Raw genomic sequence first — 19,039 nt, 5'->3', positions numbered from 1 at the left:
ATTTGCAGGTTATGCTTTGGTGCATGCTGCCCTCTTGCGGTTATAAATTGCACAGCGGAATCGAATTATTTTCTTAGGCGACATGGAAATCTTACATGTAAATGTGTTTGGAGCGATGGCAGTGAGTGTTCAGTACACACGTGGCAAGATTTACACAGGTTTTGCTTCAGTTTAAAGCAAACTCGAAGCAAAACCTTTTTGGAAGATTTACAAACCAACACAAATAGCAATTTGCGTTGGTTTGTGATGAAAAGTAATGGAAACCAGCGCTATGCGCTGTTTTGCATTACTTAACGTCAAGGGGGCGTTACATGTGTGGTACATGGACTTTTCAATCGGACCACCCAAACTTTGTTGACGCAAAACTCTATCTAACAACATTAGTAGACAGGGTTTTGCACCATAAAATAACGCTGTTAGAAAGCAGGCGTTAAAAGGAGAAATGTTTTCATCTCTCCTTTCTTTACAGATTTTGCATGTGTGCTGCACTGTACAATGCTCAAGATAAGAAATGTTTTAAAACGTGTCTTCTCAGTATTTTATACAAAACCTGTGCTAGACTCGACGCACACACACTTGCACTATGGCGCAAATGTAAGTTTGTACTGCTCAGCAGCATAATTCTGCCCCCGCACTAGGGAGAGGAGGAGAATACCATATCTCTCTTGGGGCTCTCCTGCTCTCTCCCTGTCCTGCTCTCTCCCTGTCAGGCAACGCAGTGCATTGCCTTAGGGTGCTGCATAGCGTGACACCATTGTAAATCTGGGCCGCAGGCCCATGTTTATCATGGGTTTCCATTGCCCATGCCCCCCCCCCCCCCCCACAAGGGGGCACAAGGGCGACACAAAGCCTAAAATGATTCCAAGCCACACTAGGACGCATTATTCTGCCTTAGGCAGTCGTTACGTGGGTGGAGCGTGGGTATTCCCATGCATCCACCCCATAGCTGCTAAGGTTCCAGATTGCTATGTGTGACATTTGCATAATTTCAATGAAATTATGAGTGACATTTCAATGACTATGAGTGACACTTTCTTGCGAGGAAAAAATCAAGCAATGAAGATGAGGGAAACATAAAAATATCAGAAACAAGACCCATTTGAGCAACGAGCAACTCTAAAAGGACTCAAAACTTGTGAAAATGAATGTGGCGGCAGACTCAATTATTACAATGATATTACGAAACTGTCACACATAACAATCTGAAACCTTGACAGCTATGCCGCCACAGACCACATTTCAATAAGTAGCAGGATACAATACAACTCACAGTAAACAACAGAAATGAAAACAGAAGTGGGGCAAGTAGCAAATTAATGCAAGAACTAACAATGAATCAGCGTGGGTACACAGAGGAGAAAGGGCAGACGTCGTGCTCTGCACAAAACAGTACATCCAGCAGCCGAAGCCCATGCTCCGTGCAGTTGCAACAGTTAAGGGATATTTGTCTGCCCTTTCGGCATTCCTTTGTTTACCTGATGAACCTTCTCTGTTTAAGTACCCTATTCTGTTAAGGTTTATTAAGAGACTTACAAACAAATATCCTCCCACTCCGTTTATAATGCTTCAGTGGGATCATCGGTACTCCATTTGAACCCTTACATAGTTGTCCTTGCTTTCAAAATGATTTTTCTGGTTGCCATAACATGTACTAGACTTGTTAGCAAAATGCAGGCATTCAGTGTGAAACCTCCCTTCATTGTTTGGACCCTAAAAGGGCAGTGAGCTTTTATGTGGACAGAACTTGTGATCTCCGGCTGGATATCAGCTATTTGTTGGCTATGTGGACAAGATGAAAGGAAAAGCAATGCATAAGAGGACATTGTCATGATGGATCATACTGTGCATAAAGATCTGTTGGCCCTCCATTTACCAGCTTCTGTCACGATATTGAACTTTTCTTACTGGTTTGGCGTGTTTGAGTGGTTTCCGAAATCGCTTCTTACACGTCCTGGTATGTCCAAGGCAAGGGTAAAGCTTTCTGGTAGCCATGATGCTTCCGATAATGACACGCCAGAGCAGATAATGCCTTCCAGAAGGAGTCGCAAGAGGAAGAAACTCCATAGTGAAAAACATCTGATGAGTGTGTGGACTTCAGGTACGGGAATGAGGTGAAACCCACAAACAAGGGCAGACACCAGTAAAGAGTGAAGAATTGTAGACAAGAATTCCAACGGGAGTAGAAAGCTTCAAGAAATCCAAACTGGAACAATGTTAATGTTAATGGTATTGAGATTTGGCTCTGACCAATGATCAGACAGTGAACAGGTATCTTACCAGAAATCTGATGTACTCAAAAGCAAAGTTTTCAACACCCATCTAAACTTCTACTGCTCCAGTTCTTTCTATTGAATTTTGGTTCCACCATAGTGCTCGAGTTAGATGACCTAAGTATTCTGTTTGGCATGTACCATCTAAGTTTCTGGCCTAGCTATTGTGGTCCTTGTGTATGCAAGGCTTTGAAGGCAAAACACAAAGTCTTGAATTGGACCCTCCCCTTCACTGGTAGCCAGTGCAGCTGCTTGATGGTTTTCCTGACTGAGACATGTTTAGGGGTACAAGATAAAACTCTGGCTCCAGTATTTCGCAGCACCTGAAGTTTCCTAAGATGCTGAGCCCGGAGATTAAGATATAGACCATTACAATAATCTGGTCTTGCCAGTACCAATGCCGATATAACCAACTTGGATATTTTCTGGAATATATACTAGAATCTTTCAGATTTTTCTTAGGATAAAGTAAATGGATGGTGTCAAGGCATTGATCTGGTTAGCAAAAGAAAGCTTGTTATCTATAATTATCCCGAGGTTTTGGGGCTTTTCCGACTGGCTCGGGCTGTTTGTCTAGATTTGCTGGCCACCAGCTAGGGGACTAGAAAGAGGAGTCATTACCAAAAAGCACAACCTCAGTTTTGTTACTGTTTAACTTTAAACAGTTAGAACTCATTGGAGGAAGATGGCGGCGGGCTGACGCCGGCTGCGAGAGCTCTGTCCCGAGCCAGTGAATGCCGAGTCATATAGGAGTACCTGGACGCAGAAAATCGAGTTAAATAGCTCCAACTAACATTTAAATGCGTTGAGAATATGGGGGCTTTCGGCCGAAACGCTAAACCATTTTCTTACTGCGTTAATCAGTTCTGTGCTATGTGCTTTCATTCTTCCGAGCTGATTGCAGGGGAGCAGAAGGCGCTAGGACCCTTGAGTCTACAGGCGGCTCAGACTGAGAGGCTAACCTGAACGCGGAAGCAAGGTAGCAGATGACGTGGCTTTGGACGGCGGAGGCGGAGAACAGGGGGAGCAGCTTGCTGTGTAGTGCGTGGGGCGCAAATCGCGCCAGAGCTTGGTGTAAAATTCGTACAGCAGCAGCAAGGGTCTACCCACGACATGCGAGGCATGCAACTGTAGCGGTGAGCCAGTATTGTTCCAAATTTTATCTGGATAGCTCAAATCTTGATGTTGAGGTGTCTGTTAAGGCAGCAGGGGAGTTTGACAATTTTGAGCCGGAAGGCAGTAGGGGAATGGACATTACAACTGAAGGTACCACCCCTATGTAACAGTGAAATCTCTTGATCAGAAGGGAACTTGGAGAAGTGGGGCAGAGGTTGGGAAGGAGGAGAGGACAGTAGGGGGTACAGCTCAGCCAATTGTACCAACACAATCAGCCCAACCAGTTGCACCCTTTGTCAGGAATAGGTACCTCTTACGTTCACAACCTGAGAGAGATTTGTTAGATTCTGCGGCAGATCAGAGTACTAACCAACAGGTTCCTTTGACCCCGCACCGGAAAAAGAGAGAGAGAAGGGAACAAAGCAAAACCGAGGAATCAAAGAAATCAAAAGGTAGCTCCTCTATATTAAAACCTAAACCGGCTCCCTCATTAAAGACCTATTTGAAAATAATGGAAAAGGCTGTATCAGCTGCAGGAGGAGGGGCTGGTAAATTAGCAGAATTGAATCTAGGATTGCAGAAGGTTCCTCCGCCTCAGAGTAAAGCACCTGTTGTCCTTCAAAATAAATATGCTCCACTTCAGTCTGCGCCAGAGACTGACTTAGATGGGGGTGATCTAGTAGTCCTAGACCCAGAATATCCAGCGGTTAGCATAGAGGGAGACACCCCGCCTCCGCTCCAACCACTTATAGATGTACCTTCGGAGACTACCTTTCAGCCACCGCTATCCCCATAATAGTATCATCAATACCATCCATAAGGGAACAACGCAAAGAAAATGAAACTGGTAATATACAGAGTCTCTTTAGATCCCTACATGAAGATCTACTTGCTAAACTGCTCCCAAAATTCGAAATCTCAGAGGGGAATCAGAGAGAGCTAGCCGAAAAATGTACCAATCCCAAGAGCAAATTGGATGATATCTGCTCCCGAACGGAAGTCTTGGAAGGGGAAGTGGCTATCCTCTCTAGGGTCTCCCAGGCGCATTCCAAGACTATCTCTGAACTAAAAGCTCAGAGTAAATCTCTTCAACTTGAAATGGAACGTTTAGAGATACATACTAGGAGGAATAATCTCACATGTTTAAAAATTCCTGAAGGAGCGGAAAATGGAGATGTGAAATCCCTAATATGTAAATTACTGCGAGAAGGTGTGCTGAAGGACAGACCAGATATCAACCTTGAGGGTGAGATTCAACGGGCGCACAGGGATCCTTTCCGTCGACATCCAAATAGAAGTGCCCCAAGGAAGATCCTGGTCAATTTCCAGACATATTCAGTAAAAGAGCTAATATTGGCTAGAACTCTAGTGGACACATCTCTTCAGATTGATTCCTCTAAATATTTAATCTGTTCGGATGTAGGGAGGGTCACTGCACAAAGACAATGGGAGCTGGGGTCCCGTATGACTGATCTGAGAAGTCAAGAGGCACAGGTCATGATGAAATTTCCTGCAGCATTAAAAGTAGTTTGGAGGAATAAAACATACAATTTCACCTCCACTCAAGAAGTTGATAATTTCCTAGTTAGCATGAAAGAATCAGCATCAGATAAGTGATTTCTTGACATCTGATAGCGATAGCCCCTAGGCTAAATTAATGGATTTGAACAAAGAAGTAGATTAAGATTTTCTGATATATGGTTTATTAGTCAATTGAAGTAGTTAATCACAAAGGGGTAAATAGGAGTAGATAACCTTAGTAGGAAAATGATAAGAGAGATGAAACAACATATCACATTAAATGGGGGAAAAAAAGGGAGTGGGGGAGAAAGCGGTGAAAATACTCACATTTCAAGAGTGGTAGGCACATCGCTTAGTAAATGCACGTAAGGAGGCAGGATCCGAGTTGGGACAGGGTCTCACAATGGCGATATGATCGCCAAAGTCCAAGAGGGGGGGTTCCTCAGGGGGGAGGGGGGAGGAGGAGGGAGGGAGAGATTGAAAATAAAAAAAATACATTCCTCATAGAACCAAAAGACTGGATAAAACTCTATCAAATAGAAATGCTAGGCCTGGTGTTGAGACATACTTGAAATACTTACCTAAATTCAATTGTCAGTACTATTAATAAAGTAAAAATAATAACTTGGAACGTGACTGGTCTGAGGGAGAATAGGAAATTGAATAGAATCTGCGAGTTCTTGAATAAATTGGGGGCACATATTTTGCTGTTAGAAGAGACCCATCTTGAATCACTAGAATGCAGGGAAGCTTTTAAAAATTAAAAGTGGATTTAAGACTTGCTTTGCTCTAGACAAAGTTTTGCTGGTTTTCGACATAGTTGGCCTGGGATCCTGTTATTCAGGACCCCAGGCTTCCTGCTCTCTCTGTTAAAATGGACTCCATGTGCCTTAGGTACAGATCTAAACGGATACTGGGTCACCTCATCAGCCCCTGAACAGTGTACCTTAGGTACCCAGGGTATAGGTGCACCCAGGGCCTACCAGGGGCTGCAGCATGTATTATGCCACCCCTGGCTGCCCATCCAAACTGACACAACTGGCTGGTAGCACAGCTGGGGCAAGGTGGTGTAAACACCCTTTGCTGTAGATATAGTATACCTATATCTAACCCAAAATGGACACATATACTCATATAAGTCACTCCTATGGCAGGCCTTATCAATCCTGAAGGCAGAGTGCTTGGAATTATGTGAGATGGTGCTCTAGCATGAGCTGAGCCTGTCTGCAGCTTTCGGAACCATGTCCTTATAGCTGTTCCATGATAACGCTATACCATATACTCTTAAGTGCATTATAATCCTCGCGGTTATTGCTAACTTTGGCATAGCATTATCAAAACATGTCGAGTAAGGTGTCATACGAATTGGAATACTACCCCCTCGCCAGTTCTGGCGACGGGTCTAGCATTTCACCCTTTTAGAGGGACACGACATGTATGTAACTGAGAACCCCGGTTAAAGTTAAACAGAGCCTGAGCATCACAAAATGGATGCTGCTGCCACAGTCACAAGTCTAACCTCCTGCTGCTGGGACTCCTTCCAGCAACGGAGGCCTGGACAAAGGATTTTCTGCCTGGGGAGGTGCCAGCACCACCCCAGACAGGACTTTGTGTATCTAGATAGGCAGGGCTGAAAGGAATAAGACATGCCTGGGGCACACAAGGTGTCCCTGTGCATACCCCGGTTCAAACCAGTTGCTGGGGCACTCGAGCCCCAGCTCAGGCGCGAAACCGGACAAAGGATAGGGGGTGTAATCACCCCCCTTCCTGGTCCCAGCCATAGGAGAGACCTAGTCACAGTACAGCCCCCTTTAGGAGAATAAAGGTAGGAGCTGGTCCCATTCCAAATTAGATTATCCTGAATTGAAACTACAAAGAAGAAACTCTGGACTTCGACGTTCTGCTCCACTGAAGACTGAAAAAAATCTCCCTTGTGGCCAAGGAGTCACCACCCTGCACAAGCAGGCACCATCAAGCGTCCTAGCAGTTCACTTTGTCGTCCTTCCTCCTGGAACCAAACTTCAGAGCCCGACGAGACCCGGACTTCCAGACCTCTCCGACCTCTACCTACATCTGCAGCACAGCTGAGATCCGTGGGTGCGACGAGACACGTGGGACCGACCATCTTGGAGAAACTGCACTTCGCTTCCAGCACGACTTCAGAGGCATCCTCGAGAAAGTGCTTTGGGGATTGAGAAGCCCCCGCCCGAGCAGCTCCTGCACCGAAGACCAGCCCTCAAGCATCCACGAGATCTGCGTGGGGCCCTTTTGCTTGGCTGCTGCTTGGCACGTTGTCTGGTCACTTGCCGGCTGGCTAGTGGCCTCCTAGAAGACGATCCTTGAAATCTACACCGCTGGTCTGGTTGCTCCAGACTGGCCCTTGCTTCCCTGCAAAGGAGAAGCACCCCGGACCCTCCTGGTCCGCACCAGACGCCATCTTCACTCACCGCGTGGGTTGCCTTTGCCAAGGCCTGTTGACTCCGAATCCGGATCCGATACCGCCGACAGTGAGAGCCTGCATGGGACAGCTCATGCCTCCATCCTGGTTGTCGAAGACACCTCCTGGTCCACGTGGCTGCAGAGACAAGCGTCCGCTTTTCACCTGATCGCAACAACAGCATCTGGTTCCTTCCTGGTTTCACTCCGGTCCATGGCTAGTGACTTTGAACATTGTCCCCTCTGCTTTCAGGTCTCCATCTTCCTCGATCCACCTTTGGATCGCTCCGGACATCTTCCTCCTGGTCGCCTGCAGCATCTTTCTCCAAGGCTCCATAGACTTCGACGCGAAAACCCGACACACTTTCACACCTATGCACCCGCAGTCTATGGGTGAGGTAACAAGAGCATTTCGGTGCTCAAAGGTAGATTGACTCTCCTAGTGTCCAGGTATCCTGCATTTTAAGTCTCAACGAGTCGGAACTGTCTTTACTCACCTTTTTCGTAACTTGTTGTGCCCATTGACTTTGTTCCGCATCTTGCATGTGAGTTCACACTCTGCACACGCTTCCTGTGGGCCTTCTGCTCCTTACCTAAGGTTAGGGTAGTGTAGTCCCAGCGATCCTACAGCCTCTGGGCATCTTCATTTTCTCTATCGATCTCCTTATACCATTTACTTAGTATATGGTTTGTCGTGCCTCTAGGGCACCATTGAAATTTGTGCGACTTACTGTACTTTTCATAAGAGTATTGTTATGTGCTTAGCCCTCTGATCTCATAAAGAGTTCAGAGATGTTTGTTAGTAATAAATATATTGTTTATTTTCATAACAACCTGTGTGGTGTCCTTTCACTTGGTATTCAAGGGGTTATATGTGGTAAAACAGCTGGCTTCACATGCCAAAAGAGTTTAGCCTAAGACTGCTTTGTCCATGCTACCATTAGGATAGGGTCTATAAGGTTGACTTACAACCAATCACCCTAAGGGTTGTTTGGACTGATACAAGGTGATCACTAGAACTAGTGAGCATCATATATCAGGCCAACTTCTCACAAGTGTTATGACAATTTGCGTATCATCAGCATAAGAAGTTAGAGCGAAGCCAAAAGATCTTAGGATTGGAGCCAGAGCTGCGATGTGTATGTTAAAAAGGGTAGGGCTCATAGGGGTGCCCTGTAGTACTCCACATGGGAGCTTTAAAAGAGTTAGACTTCTACAAATCATGGCTAAAAATGTTGTCCTCTCTTTCAGAAAAGATTCAAGCAAATGGAGGGCTGATCCCTGCACTCCTATATCTACTAACCTCTCCACCAAAATGGTGTGCTGGACAGTGTCGAAGTCCGCCGACAAATCTAATAGAATGAGGGAGGCCTTCCCACCGTTGTTCAGTCCTTCCCTGATTTCCTCAACCGATTTGATCAGGGCTGACTCTGTGCTGTGTCCAGCTCTGAAGCCGTGTTGTGAGTCATTTAGCCACGTGTGTGCATCCATATATTCCACAAGCTGTGTATTCATGGCTTTCTCTATGAGTTTAGCAGGGAAAGGTAGTTGTAATATGGGGCCGGTAATTATTAACGTCCTCTGGGTCTAAGTTTTCAAACTTTTTATAATAGGCCGAATTGAGGCTGTTTTCCACATCTTTGGGAATATTCCTGGCTTAAAGATAGAATTAAAAACTTTTAAGGGATTACCCGCTACAGCCTCTTGTGCCAGTTATACCACAGCCACTGGGCAGGGGTTGGTCGATGATCCTGATTTAGTTTTTACCATTAGATCCATTACTTGTGCCTTGTCCAAGTCGACAAACTTTTCAAAACTCAGTTTCCCAACAAGTCGGACTGATATAAGCCCAATGTCGGGAGGAGATAATTTCTCCCCTGGTTCTGAGACTGCCTACTTCGTTGAAGGTACTCTCTACTTTGTGTACAAAGTGCATGGCGATCTCATCACACAGAGATTGAGTTGATACAATCTCTGAAGTGTGTAGTGAGGTGAGGGACAACACAGTTCTAAAAAGTTCCTTAGAGGATTTCTTGGTGCCAACAAGAAAAAGAGTGCCAGCAGGACAAAAGTGCACCCAGCAGGAGCAAAAGACACCTACATGAGCAAGGAGTGTTGTAATGCAAGGAAATAAAGGATTCAGCCTCTTAAATACCCATAAACCGGAATTGGCATAACAGGAAATAAGCAGTTGCCATCTTGGATAGGGAAAAGAACATGCAAAGAATAGGAAAGGTTGTATTCTTGTAATCGTAAAACAAAAACCTTCCCAAGGCCCTCTGGGAAACACGACTGTGGATCATGGGAAGAAGAAGGTAGAAAGATGTCCCCAAGAGATGAAACTAATCCCAGGAACCAGCATGCGAGACAACCGGTAAGTAAAAACATGCCCCATAGAATAATACTGGAAGGCGCAGTTCCAAAACTGGAGCTGCGGCATTCATACTGTGCCATATGGGATTCAACAGGCTGACGCATGGAGCTGCGGCGTGCCAGACTCAAGATAAGCGCAGCTGAAACAGTGACAGCAGGGTGCAGTGGGAAGAGGAAGGAGCCATGGGGGCGTTGCAGGTGGCACAGCAGCCTGCAGGGATGAAGCGGGTAGCGTTGTGGGCTGAACCATGGCCAGCGGCGCAACAGCATCTACCTGAATAAACTGGCCCTTCTGACTCTTGCCTCTTTTCTGCCGATAGTGACACCCTTCCACGTCATCCAAAGTATCACACTACCAACATTTCTTCTCCACCTCATCCTTCTAGGTAACAGTCCAACAACTCTTTTTTCTTGGACCCAAAAAGAGTTCTCTTCATATGCATTGATCATGTCAAATACCACTCGGCGGGTGATCAACTTTTCATTGGGTTCGCTGGAGCGAAAAAAGGCAAGGCAGTGTAGAAATGGACGACCTCTTGATGGATTGTGCTCTGCATCAAACTCTTCTACACACTACATAAAAGCAGCCTCCTGAGGGCTTACAGGCCACTTCCACTAGGGCCAAGGTTGCTACTACTGCTTTAGCACACAGAGTTCCAGTCCTGAACAACTGCCAAGCTGCCACGTGGGAATCACTCCACACATTCTTAAAGCACAGCTGCTTAGTTATTCAGGCCTATCGAGACAGGCATTTTGCCTGTTCCATCCTCCCAGACTATTTATGTGTGAGCCTGCTTGGAGACCCAGCTCCCAGAAGGTACTGCTTGAGTATCTATTCTAAGCTGAAGAATCTGCAGTTAGAACTTTTTATCTGAAGAGCAGTTAGAACTTTTTATCTGAAGAACAGCTTACTTATCTTTGGTAACTCATTTTGGGGTAGAGCCTCAATCTAACCGTATCCTCCAATCCTCTCTGCTCTACGATATTGGCTCTTCACCACCGTTCCCTCTAGGGCTGGCGCGCGCACCTCAACTGACGTCAGCGCGCACCGCCTCGCATGGAGTGCGCACACAGGACGTCGAGCAAGAGAGTTGTGCCACCGGCCGCTTTAAAGAAGCGAGCTATGCAAACAAAACAGGTGATGGACCGAATGTGGATCAATGTCACACACTCACCCCAGTCCGAAGATCTGGGCCCAAATCCATCGTTTTTTTGCACTCCACACCACCCTGGGTTAGACAATGGCGATATGCAAATCAGCTCTGACCCTGTGCCCCATGGGAACAGTCCAGTCCGAACTACAAAAGCCATGTCCTTCCCAGAACGGAATCAAGCATCCGAGGACTGGACCGGTTTCGAGGTAACACCTCTCATCAGCCCGGCTAGCTTGACTCCAGTGGTGTGGAGTGCCTGGGACCCACGTCTGGGCATCCCCAGCGCACTTAGGGCGGAATATGCAAACAAAACAGGTGATGGACTGAATGTGGATCAATGTCACACACTCACCCCAGTCCGAAGATCTGGGCCCAAATCCGTCATTTTTTTGCACTCCACACCACCCTGGGTTAGACAATGGCGATATGCAAATCAGCTCTGACCCTGTGCCCCATGGGAACAGTCCAGTCCGAACTACAAAAGCCATGTCCTTCCCAGAACGGAATCAAGCATCCGAGGACCGGACCGGTTTCGAGGTAACACCTCTCATCAGCCCGGCTAGCTTGACTCCAGTGGTGTGGAGTGCCTGGGACCCACGTCTGGGCATCCCCAGCGCACTTAGGGCGGAAAATGCAAACAAAACAGGTGATGGACCGAATGTGGATCAATGTCACACACTCACCCCAGTCCGAAGATCTGGGCCCAAATCCATCGTTTTTTTGCACTCCACACCACCCTGGGTTAGACAATGGCGATATGCAAATCAGCTCTGACCCTGTGCCCCATGGGAACAGTCCAGTCCGAACTACAAAAGCCATGTCCTTCCCAGAACGGAATCAAGCATCCGAGGACCGGACCGGTTTCGAGGTAACACCTCTCATCAGCCCGGCTAGCTTGACTCCAGTGGTGTGGAGTGCCTGGGACCCACGTCTGGGCATCCCCAGCGCACTTAGGGCGGAATATGCAAACAAAACAGGTGATGGACCGAATGTGGATCAATGTCACACACTCACCCCAGTCCGAATATCTGGGCCCAAATCCATTGTTTTTTTGCACTCCACACCACCCTGGGTTAGACAATGGCGATATGCAAATCAGCTCTGACCCTGTGCCCCATGGGAACAGTCCAGTCGGAACTACAAAAGCCATGTCCTTCCCAGAACGGAATCAAGCATCTGAGGACCGGACCGGTTTCGAGGTAACACCTCTCATCAGCCCGGCTAGCTTGACTCCAGTGGTGTGGAGTGCCTGGGACCCACGTCTGGGCATCCCCAGCGCACTTAGGGCGGAAAATGCAAACAAAACAGGTGATGGACCGAATGTGGATCAATGTCACACACTCACCCCAGTCCGAAGATCTGGGCCCAAATCCATCGTTTTTTTGCACTCCACACCACCCTGGGTTAGACAATGGCGATATGCAAATCAGCTCTGACCCTGTGCCCCATGGGAACAGTCCAGTCCGAACTACAAAAGCCATGTCCTTCCCAGAACGGAATCAAGCATCCGAGGACCGGACCGGTTTCGAGGTAACACCTCTCATCAGCCCGGCTAGCTTGACTCCAGTGGTGTGGAGTGCCTGGGACCCACGTCTGGGCATCCCCAGCGCACTTAGGGCGGAAAATGCAAACAAAACAGGTGATGGACCGAATGTGGATCAATGTCACACACTCACCCCAGTCCGAAGATCGGGCCCAAATCCATCGTTTTTTTGCACTCCACACCACCCTGGGTTAGACAATGGCGATATGCAAATCAGCTCTGACCCTGTGCCCCATGGGAACAGTCCAGTCCGAACTACAAAAGCCATGTCCTTCCCAGAACGGAATCAAGCATCCGAGGACCGGACCGGTTTCGAGGTAACACCTCTCATCAGCCCGGCTAGCTTGACTCCAGTGGTGTGGAGTGCCTGGGACCCACGTCTGGGCATCCCCAGCGCACTTAGGGCGGAATATGCAAACAAAACAGGTGATGGACCGAATGTGGATCAATGTCACACACTCACCCCAGTCCGAAGATCTGGGCCCAAATCCATCGTTTTTTTGCACTCCACACCACCCTGGGTTAGACAATGGCGATATGCAAATCAGCTCTGACCCTGTGCCCCATGGGAACAGTCCAGTCCGAACTACAAAAGCCATGTCCTTCCCAGAACGGAATCAAGCATCCGAGGACCGGACCGGTTTCGAGGTAACACCTCTCATCAGCCCGGCTAGCTTGACTCCAGTGGTGTGGAGTGCCTGGGACCCACGTCTGGGCATCCCCAGCGCACTTAGGGCGGAAAATGCAAACAAAACAGGTGATGGACCGAATGTGGATCAATGTCACACACTCACCCCAGTCCGAAGATCTGGGCCCAAATCCATCGTTTTTTTGCACTCCACACCACCCTGGGTTAGACAATGGCGATATGCAAATCAGCTCTGACCCTGTGCCCCATGGGAACAGTCCAGTCCGAACTACAAAAGCCATGTCCTTCCCAGAACGGAATCAAGCATCCGAGGACCGGACCGGTTTCGAGGTAACACCTCTCATCAGCCCGGCTAGCTTGACTCCAGTGGTGTGGAGTGCCTGGGACCCACGTCTGGGCATCCCCAGCGCACTTAGGGCGGAATATGCAAACAAAACAGGTGATGGACCGAATGTGGATCAATGTCACACACTCACCCCAGTCCGAAGATCTGGGCCCAAATCCATCGTTTTTTTGCACTCCACACCACCCTGGGTTAGACAATGGCGATATGCAAATCAGCTCTGACCCTGTGCCCCATGGGAACAGTCCAGTCGGAACTACAAAAGCCATGTCCTTCCCAGAATGGAATCAAGCATCCGAGGACCGGACCGGTTTCGAGGTAACACCTCTCATCAGCCCGGCTAGCTTGACTCCAGTGGTGTGGAGTGCCTGGGACCCACGTCTGGGCATCCCCAGCGCACTTAGGGCGGAATATGCAAACAAAACAGGTGATGGACCGAATGTGGATCAATGTCACACACTCACCCCAGTCCGAAGATCTGGGCCCAAATCCATCGTTTTTTTGCACTCCACACCACCCTGGGTTAGACAATGGCGATATGCAAATCAGCTCTGACCCTGTGCCCCATGGGAACAGTCCAGTCCGAACTACAAAAGCCATGTCCTTCCCAGAACGGAATCAAGCATCCGAGGACCGGACCGGTTTCGAGGTAACACTCTCATCAGCCCGGCTAGCTTGACTCCAGTGGTGTGGAGTGCCTGGGACCCAAGTCTGGGCATCCCCAGCGCACTTAGGGCGGAATATGCAAACAAAAGAGGTGATGGACCGAATGTGGATCAATGTCACACACTCACCCCAGTCCGAAGATCTGGGCCCAAATCCATCATTTTTTTGCACTCCACACCACCCTGGGTTAGACAATGGCGATATGCAAATCAGCTCTGACCCTGTGCCCCATGGGAACAGTCCAGTCGGAACTACAAAAGCCATGTCCTTCCCAGAACGGAATCAAGCATCCGAGGACCGGACCGGTTTCGAGGTAACACCTCTCATCAGCCCGGCTAGCTTGACTCCAGTGGTGTGGAGTGCCTGGGACCCACGTCTGGGCATCCCCAGCGCACTTAGGGCGGAATATGCAAACAAAACAGGTGATGGACCGAATGTGGATCAATGTCACACACTCACCCCAGTCCGAAGATCTGGGCCCAAATCCATCGTTTTTTTGCTCTCCACACCACCCTGGGTTAGACAATGACGATATGCAAATCAGCTCTGACCCTGTGCCCCATGGGAACAGTCCAGTCCGAACTACAAAAGCCATGTCCTTCCCAGAACGGAATCAAGCATCCGAGGACCGGACCGGTTTCGAGGTAACACCTCTCATCAGCCCGGCTAGCTTGACTCCAGTGGTGTGGAGTGCCTGGGACCCACGTCTGGGCATCCCCAGTGCACTTAGGGCGGAATATGCAAACAAAACAGGTGATGGACTGAATGTGGATTAATGTCACACACTCACCCCAGTCCGAAGATCTGGAAGCGAGCGGCGCAAACATGAGGCACTTTTCCATGGGGTGGCGTCTGAGCGGTCGTGAGGAGTGCAGGTAAGGAGGGGGGGTGCTGGTGGGGCTTGTGGCTATGTGTGAGCGCGGGGCAGACTGTGGCCTTTTGTTTAAGTATTGCTGTTAATCAGCAACCCTTCTCAGGCTCCGATTAACAACAATACTTAAACAAAAGGCCACATTCTGCCCCGCGCTATACTAACAAAAGCATAGTCAGTTTCCAAACACAGCGCGTACTTTAGCACACGCTGTGTTTGGAAACGGTCTCTACGCTTTTGTTAGTAAAGCGCGGGGCAGACTGTGGCCTTCTGTTTTAGTATTGTTGTTAATCGGAGCCCGTGAAGGGGCTCTGATTAACAGCAATACTTAAACAAAAGGCTGCAGTGGGCAGTCAGAGGGGCGGGGCCACAGGAGGCACAGCGGCTGGGGAAACGAGCGGAACAGAAGGCAAAAAGGGCACAAAAACAAGGAAAAAAATGAGTGGCACAGAGGGCAGAAAGGAAAAAAAAAAACGAGTGGAACACAGGACAGAAAGGCTCAAAAAATGAGTGGAACAGAGGGCAGAAGGGCACAAAAAACGAGGGGAAACGAGTGGAACAGAGGGCTAAAAGGCACAAAAAACGAGTGGAACAGAGGGCAGAAGGTCACAAAAAACAAGGGGAAAACTAGTGGAAGAGAGGGCAGAAAGGCACAAAAAACCAATGGAACAGAGGGCATAAGGGCAGAAAAAACGAGTGGCACAGAGGGCAGAAACGAACAAACAACAAGTGTACAGAGGGCAGAAAGGCGCAAAAAACGAGTGGAACAGAGGGCAGAAGGGCACAAAAAACGAGGGAAAAACGAGTGGAACAGAGGGCAGATCGGCACAAAAAACCAATGGAACAGAGGGCATAAGGGCAGAAAAAACGAGTGGCACAGAGGGCAGAACAAACAACAAGTGGAACAGAGGGCAGAAAGGCGCAAAAAACGAGTGGCACAGAGGGCAGACGGGCACAAAAAACTAATGGCACAGAGGCCCTTAAGACTCTTATTGTGGCGCTGTATGTGTGAAAATGCACCATCTTTTCACTTTTTAAAGTAAACGTTTTGAGTGCCATTTGGCGCCGCAGACACGCGCGGGTTGGTTCCTGGAGCACATAGCCATGGTTGCAGCGCACAGAGACCCTCCACTGCCGCACACAGAGCAAAAAGGTTAGAGGGAATATTGCTCTTCTCCCCTAAATTCTGTTATATATCTGCACACTAGTCACATATTATTCAACAGTGGCTCCGGGTATTTGGTGTGGAAATATTTACGAAAGAAACTGAACTCAGCGCGCCGGGGTGGCACTTTATTGGCATTGCGCTTATCATTTCAGATATGGACAATGCCAACAAGGAGCTGCCTAACACCACCTACCCACATGTTCAATATGAGTCCAGTCTGTTGCCTGGGAAATATTCTGAGGTGAGAAATCTGCGGTTAGATAGCCTGCCAGAAGAAGCGTTACCAAAGGTACATAACTTGTTCTACACAACGATAAGTAAACCATAAACAACAGCATTTATAGTTTGATATGTCCTTCGAAGCTGGTCGACACTTTTTATGTACAGTATCAGCTAATTGTGAGCGCACGCCCTCACCCACATCGCTAGTACCAGACACATTTATACTTTCAACAATTCTGTTTATCCACCAATGGCTGTGCTCCTGATTGTTCTCATCTTGTGAATCCTATTTCTATACCATGAGGACCCCATCTCCTCTTTGCATATGTTGCTGTTTTCTCCCCTGCACATTTTGATCTTTTCTTCTGTTTCTTTTTTGGCTCAGAACGCTATACTGCAACAATCTGGATATAAGATAGAACAACAAGTAGCTTTAGTACCACAAGTAACTTTCAGCAGCGAACCCCACATTTGGTATTGTATCTTGCTTGGTGAACAGGCATAAGATGCACGCCTACACTTTGTGTGAGAGGAATGGGACCAGGCCTCTGAAAAATCGTTTTATCAAAATTAAGTTACAGCAAAGCATCTGATCTTTATACAATTTAAAATAAATCAAATTTGTCTAGGAAGACCGATGCACTAACGTTTATTTGTTTTCATCTATAAGGTGAGTCCACCAGTAGGTACAGATGCTGCTAAACTGTGCCCAATTGTGAGCATATATTCAGTTAGTGAGAAAGCGATGCTGTGCAGCTTATCTAAGGGACATTATCTTTGCATATGGAGTTCTTCCTCTCTGACCAATTGCAGCACATATTGGTAAAACCCCAGAATGGGTAAAATGTTGTATAGCCACTTTCCCCATTTACCGAACATCTTCTTTCAGTCAGATCCACTTGCCAACTTTCAGGGGATACAATGTTCACTGCCCAGAAAATGAAGGCTTATCATGATCTAAGGTTTCACTGTATTTCAAGACTGCCTTGTACTGTTGGCACAAATCTAGCTCTCCAGCTACACATTCACTTACCAGGTAGCCGTCGCAATGTTGGAACACGCGTGTCTCCCGTTCTGGGCACAGTGGCTCTGGTACACTGCTCATCAAAGTCAAACTTATTTCCCTTTTTCCTGAGTTTGGAATTGGCCTTTGTGTTCTTTTAGAACTTTCTAGAGTCCAATATGATACTATTAGGGATTCTGTTCATAATGGCAATCCTACACATGTAGCTGGCCAGAGCCTTCCCTCACTCAGAAAACGTAACAAAAAAGTAATTTCCATCAAGGAGCCTGGGTGCAGCTTTCAGGGGTACAGCCTATTGACACCTTCCAGGGACTTATGTTTCTGCAGACTTCTTGCAGAGAGGAAGTATACTAATCCAAACTGCACATGAAAACTCTGCCCCTAAAACTAGTTCAGCAATTGGACTTCCAGTCAGGGTCCATTTATCCATCTCAGATGACATCTTTGAGGTAATGGACCCATGCTCTGAAACCTTCGGTGGTGAGTCACTGTCACCCTCTATATATTGATCCTTATCACAGCAGATTCATTGAAGTGCAAGCCGATTCCCTTACAGTGGTGACTTGCCCATAAGCAGTTTATCAAGAAGATCCCACATATACCTTGTCATAAACTTGCCAGAGGTGAATGCAATCTTCTTAACTTTAAATTCTTCCATCTAGGTTCTCAAATACAAGTTGTGTAGTGTACACCAGTAACACCACAACTTTCCTCTTTGTCAGAAAGCTAGGGACACTCATTACTGTTCTGCTCTGCTCTGTAGTTAAACTAGGTCTGGTCTCAGTCAATGCCGGAGTCCCTACTCAGAGAGCGGAGAACCTGAGCCAGTGTTTCTACTTACCCAGTAATAAGAGTTTAAAGTGGCAGTCATTTATAGCATCTTTGCGATCTGAGGTTTACAAGGATTGCAATAAAAACCTACTTGTTTTTTTCTAGAACTACAGTGGGTTAATTGTGCTATAGATCTTAAGTTTGAGTTGTTTAGTGCCCCCAAACGAGGAGGAAACCTAGCGACATGTGATTTCCTATGACTCTTTTTACCAGAATACTGTGATCCTTAGGAGAAACCTATTCTAGGTATCGCTCATGCCCTCTTTTATTTAGTATAGTTTCAAGACTCCTGTCTGAATCACAGAAACGTTTTGGAGGAAGATACTTCAGAAGAAATTGAGACCGGTAAGTAATTTATTTTCACTGTGGACTATTGTTTTTAACCAATCACGCTCATTGCTTTATTTTACATTAGTCATATAGCAGCACTATGAACGTTCTCTCTACTAACAATGTGTTTGCCACATTTGTTCCTTTACTTTAGGTTTCTCTGCTGTTTGAAGTCACTGACTTGGCCGTTGCTTCTCCTGCCACCGTGTCCCGTTGTGGGATGGTCTACAATGATTATACAAATCTGGGCTGGAAGCCGTACGTGCAGTCTTGGCTGGAACGACGGCCTGCGGTATGCTTACCTAATATGTCCTTTACTCATCATTTTGTCTTGAAAACATGAAACTGGCATAAGGCCCTACAATTTCTCATTCATGGTCCAGAGCTGAAGTCTTTAGGGTTGTCTATGTACTGTGATTTAAAAGTAGGTTGCAAAAGTTGGACCCTCCTGTGCAGGGCAGCCTGAGTGCTAGTCTGGTAAATTAGAGCAGTGGGCTTGCAGCATACAGAGTGATGCAGGGG

At 47.4% G+C, this 19,039-nt stretch overlaps 1 protein-coding gene across 1 annotated transcript in view; it reads left to right on the top strand.

The window, feature by feature from the left end:
* DNAH2 (dynein axonemal heavy chain 2) overlaps positions 1-19,039 on the top strand; it is a 2,538,822-nt gene that overhangs the window by 1,431,011 nt on the left and 1,088,772 nt on the right. The window contains exon 45 of the mRNA XM_086946066.1: positions 18,672-18,809. Within this exon, the coding sequence (XP_086802192.1) occupies positions 18,672-18,809 (138 nt within the window). The remainder of the gene's footprint in view (positions 1-18,671; positions 18,810-19,039) is intronic.

The sequence above is a fragment of the Lissotriton vulgaris genome, chromosome 12, assembly GCF_964263255.1.
Source record: "Lissotriton vulgaris chromosome 12, aLisVul1.2, whole genome shotgun sequence".
NCBI lineage: Eukaryota > Metazoa > Chordata > Amphibia > Caudata > Salamandridae > Lissotriton > Lissotriton vulgaris.
Note: the sequence above shows the minus strand (reverse complement) of the source record. Positions and strands in the feature narration are given on the sequence as shown.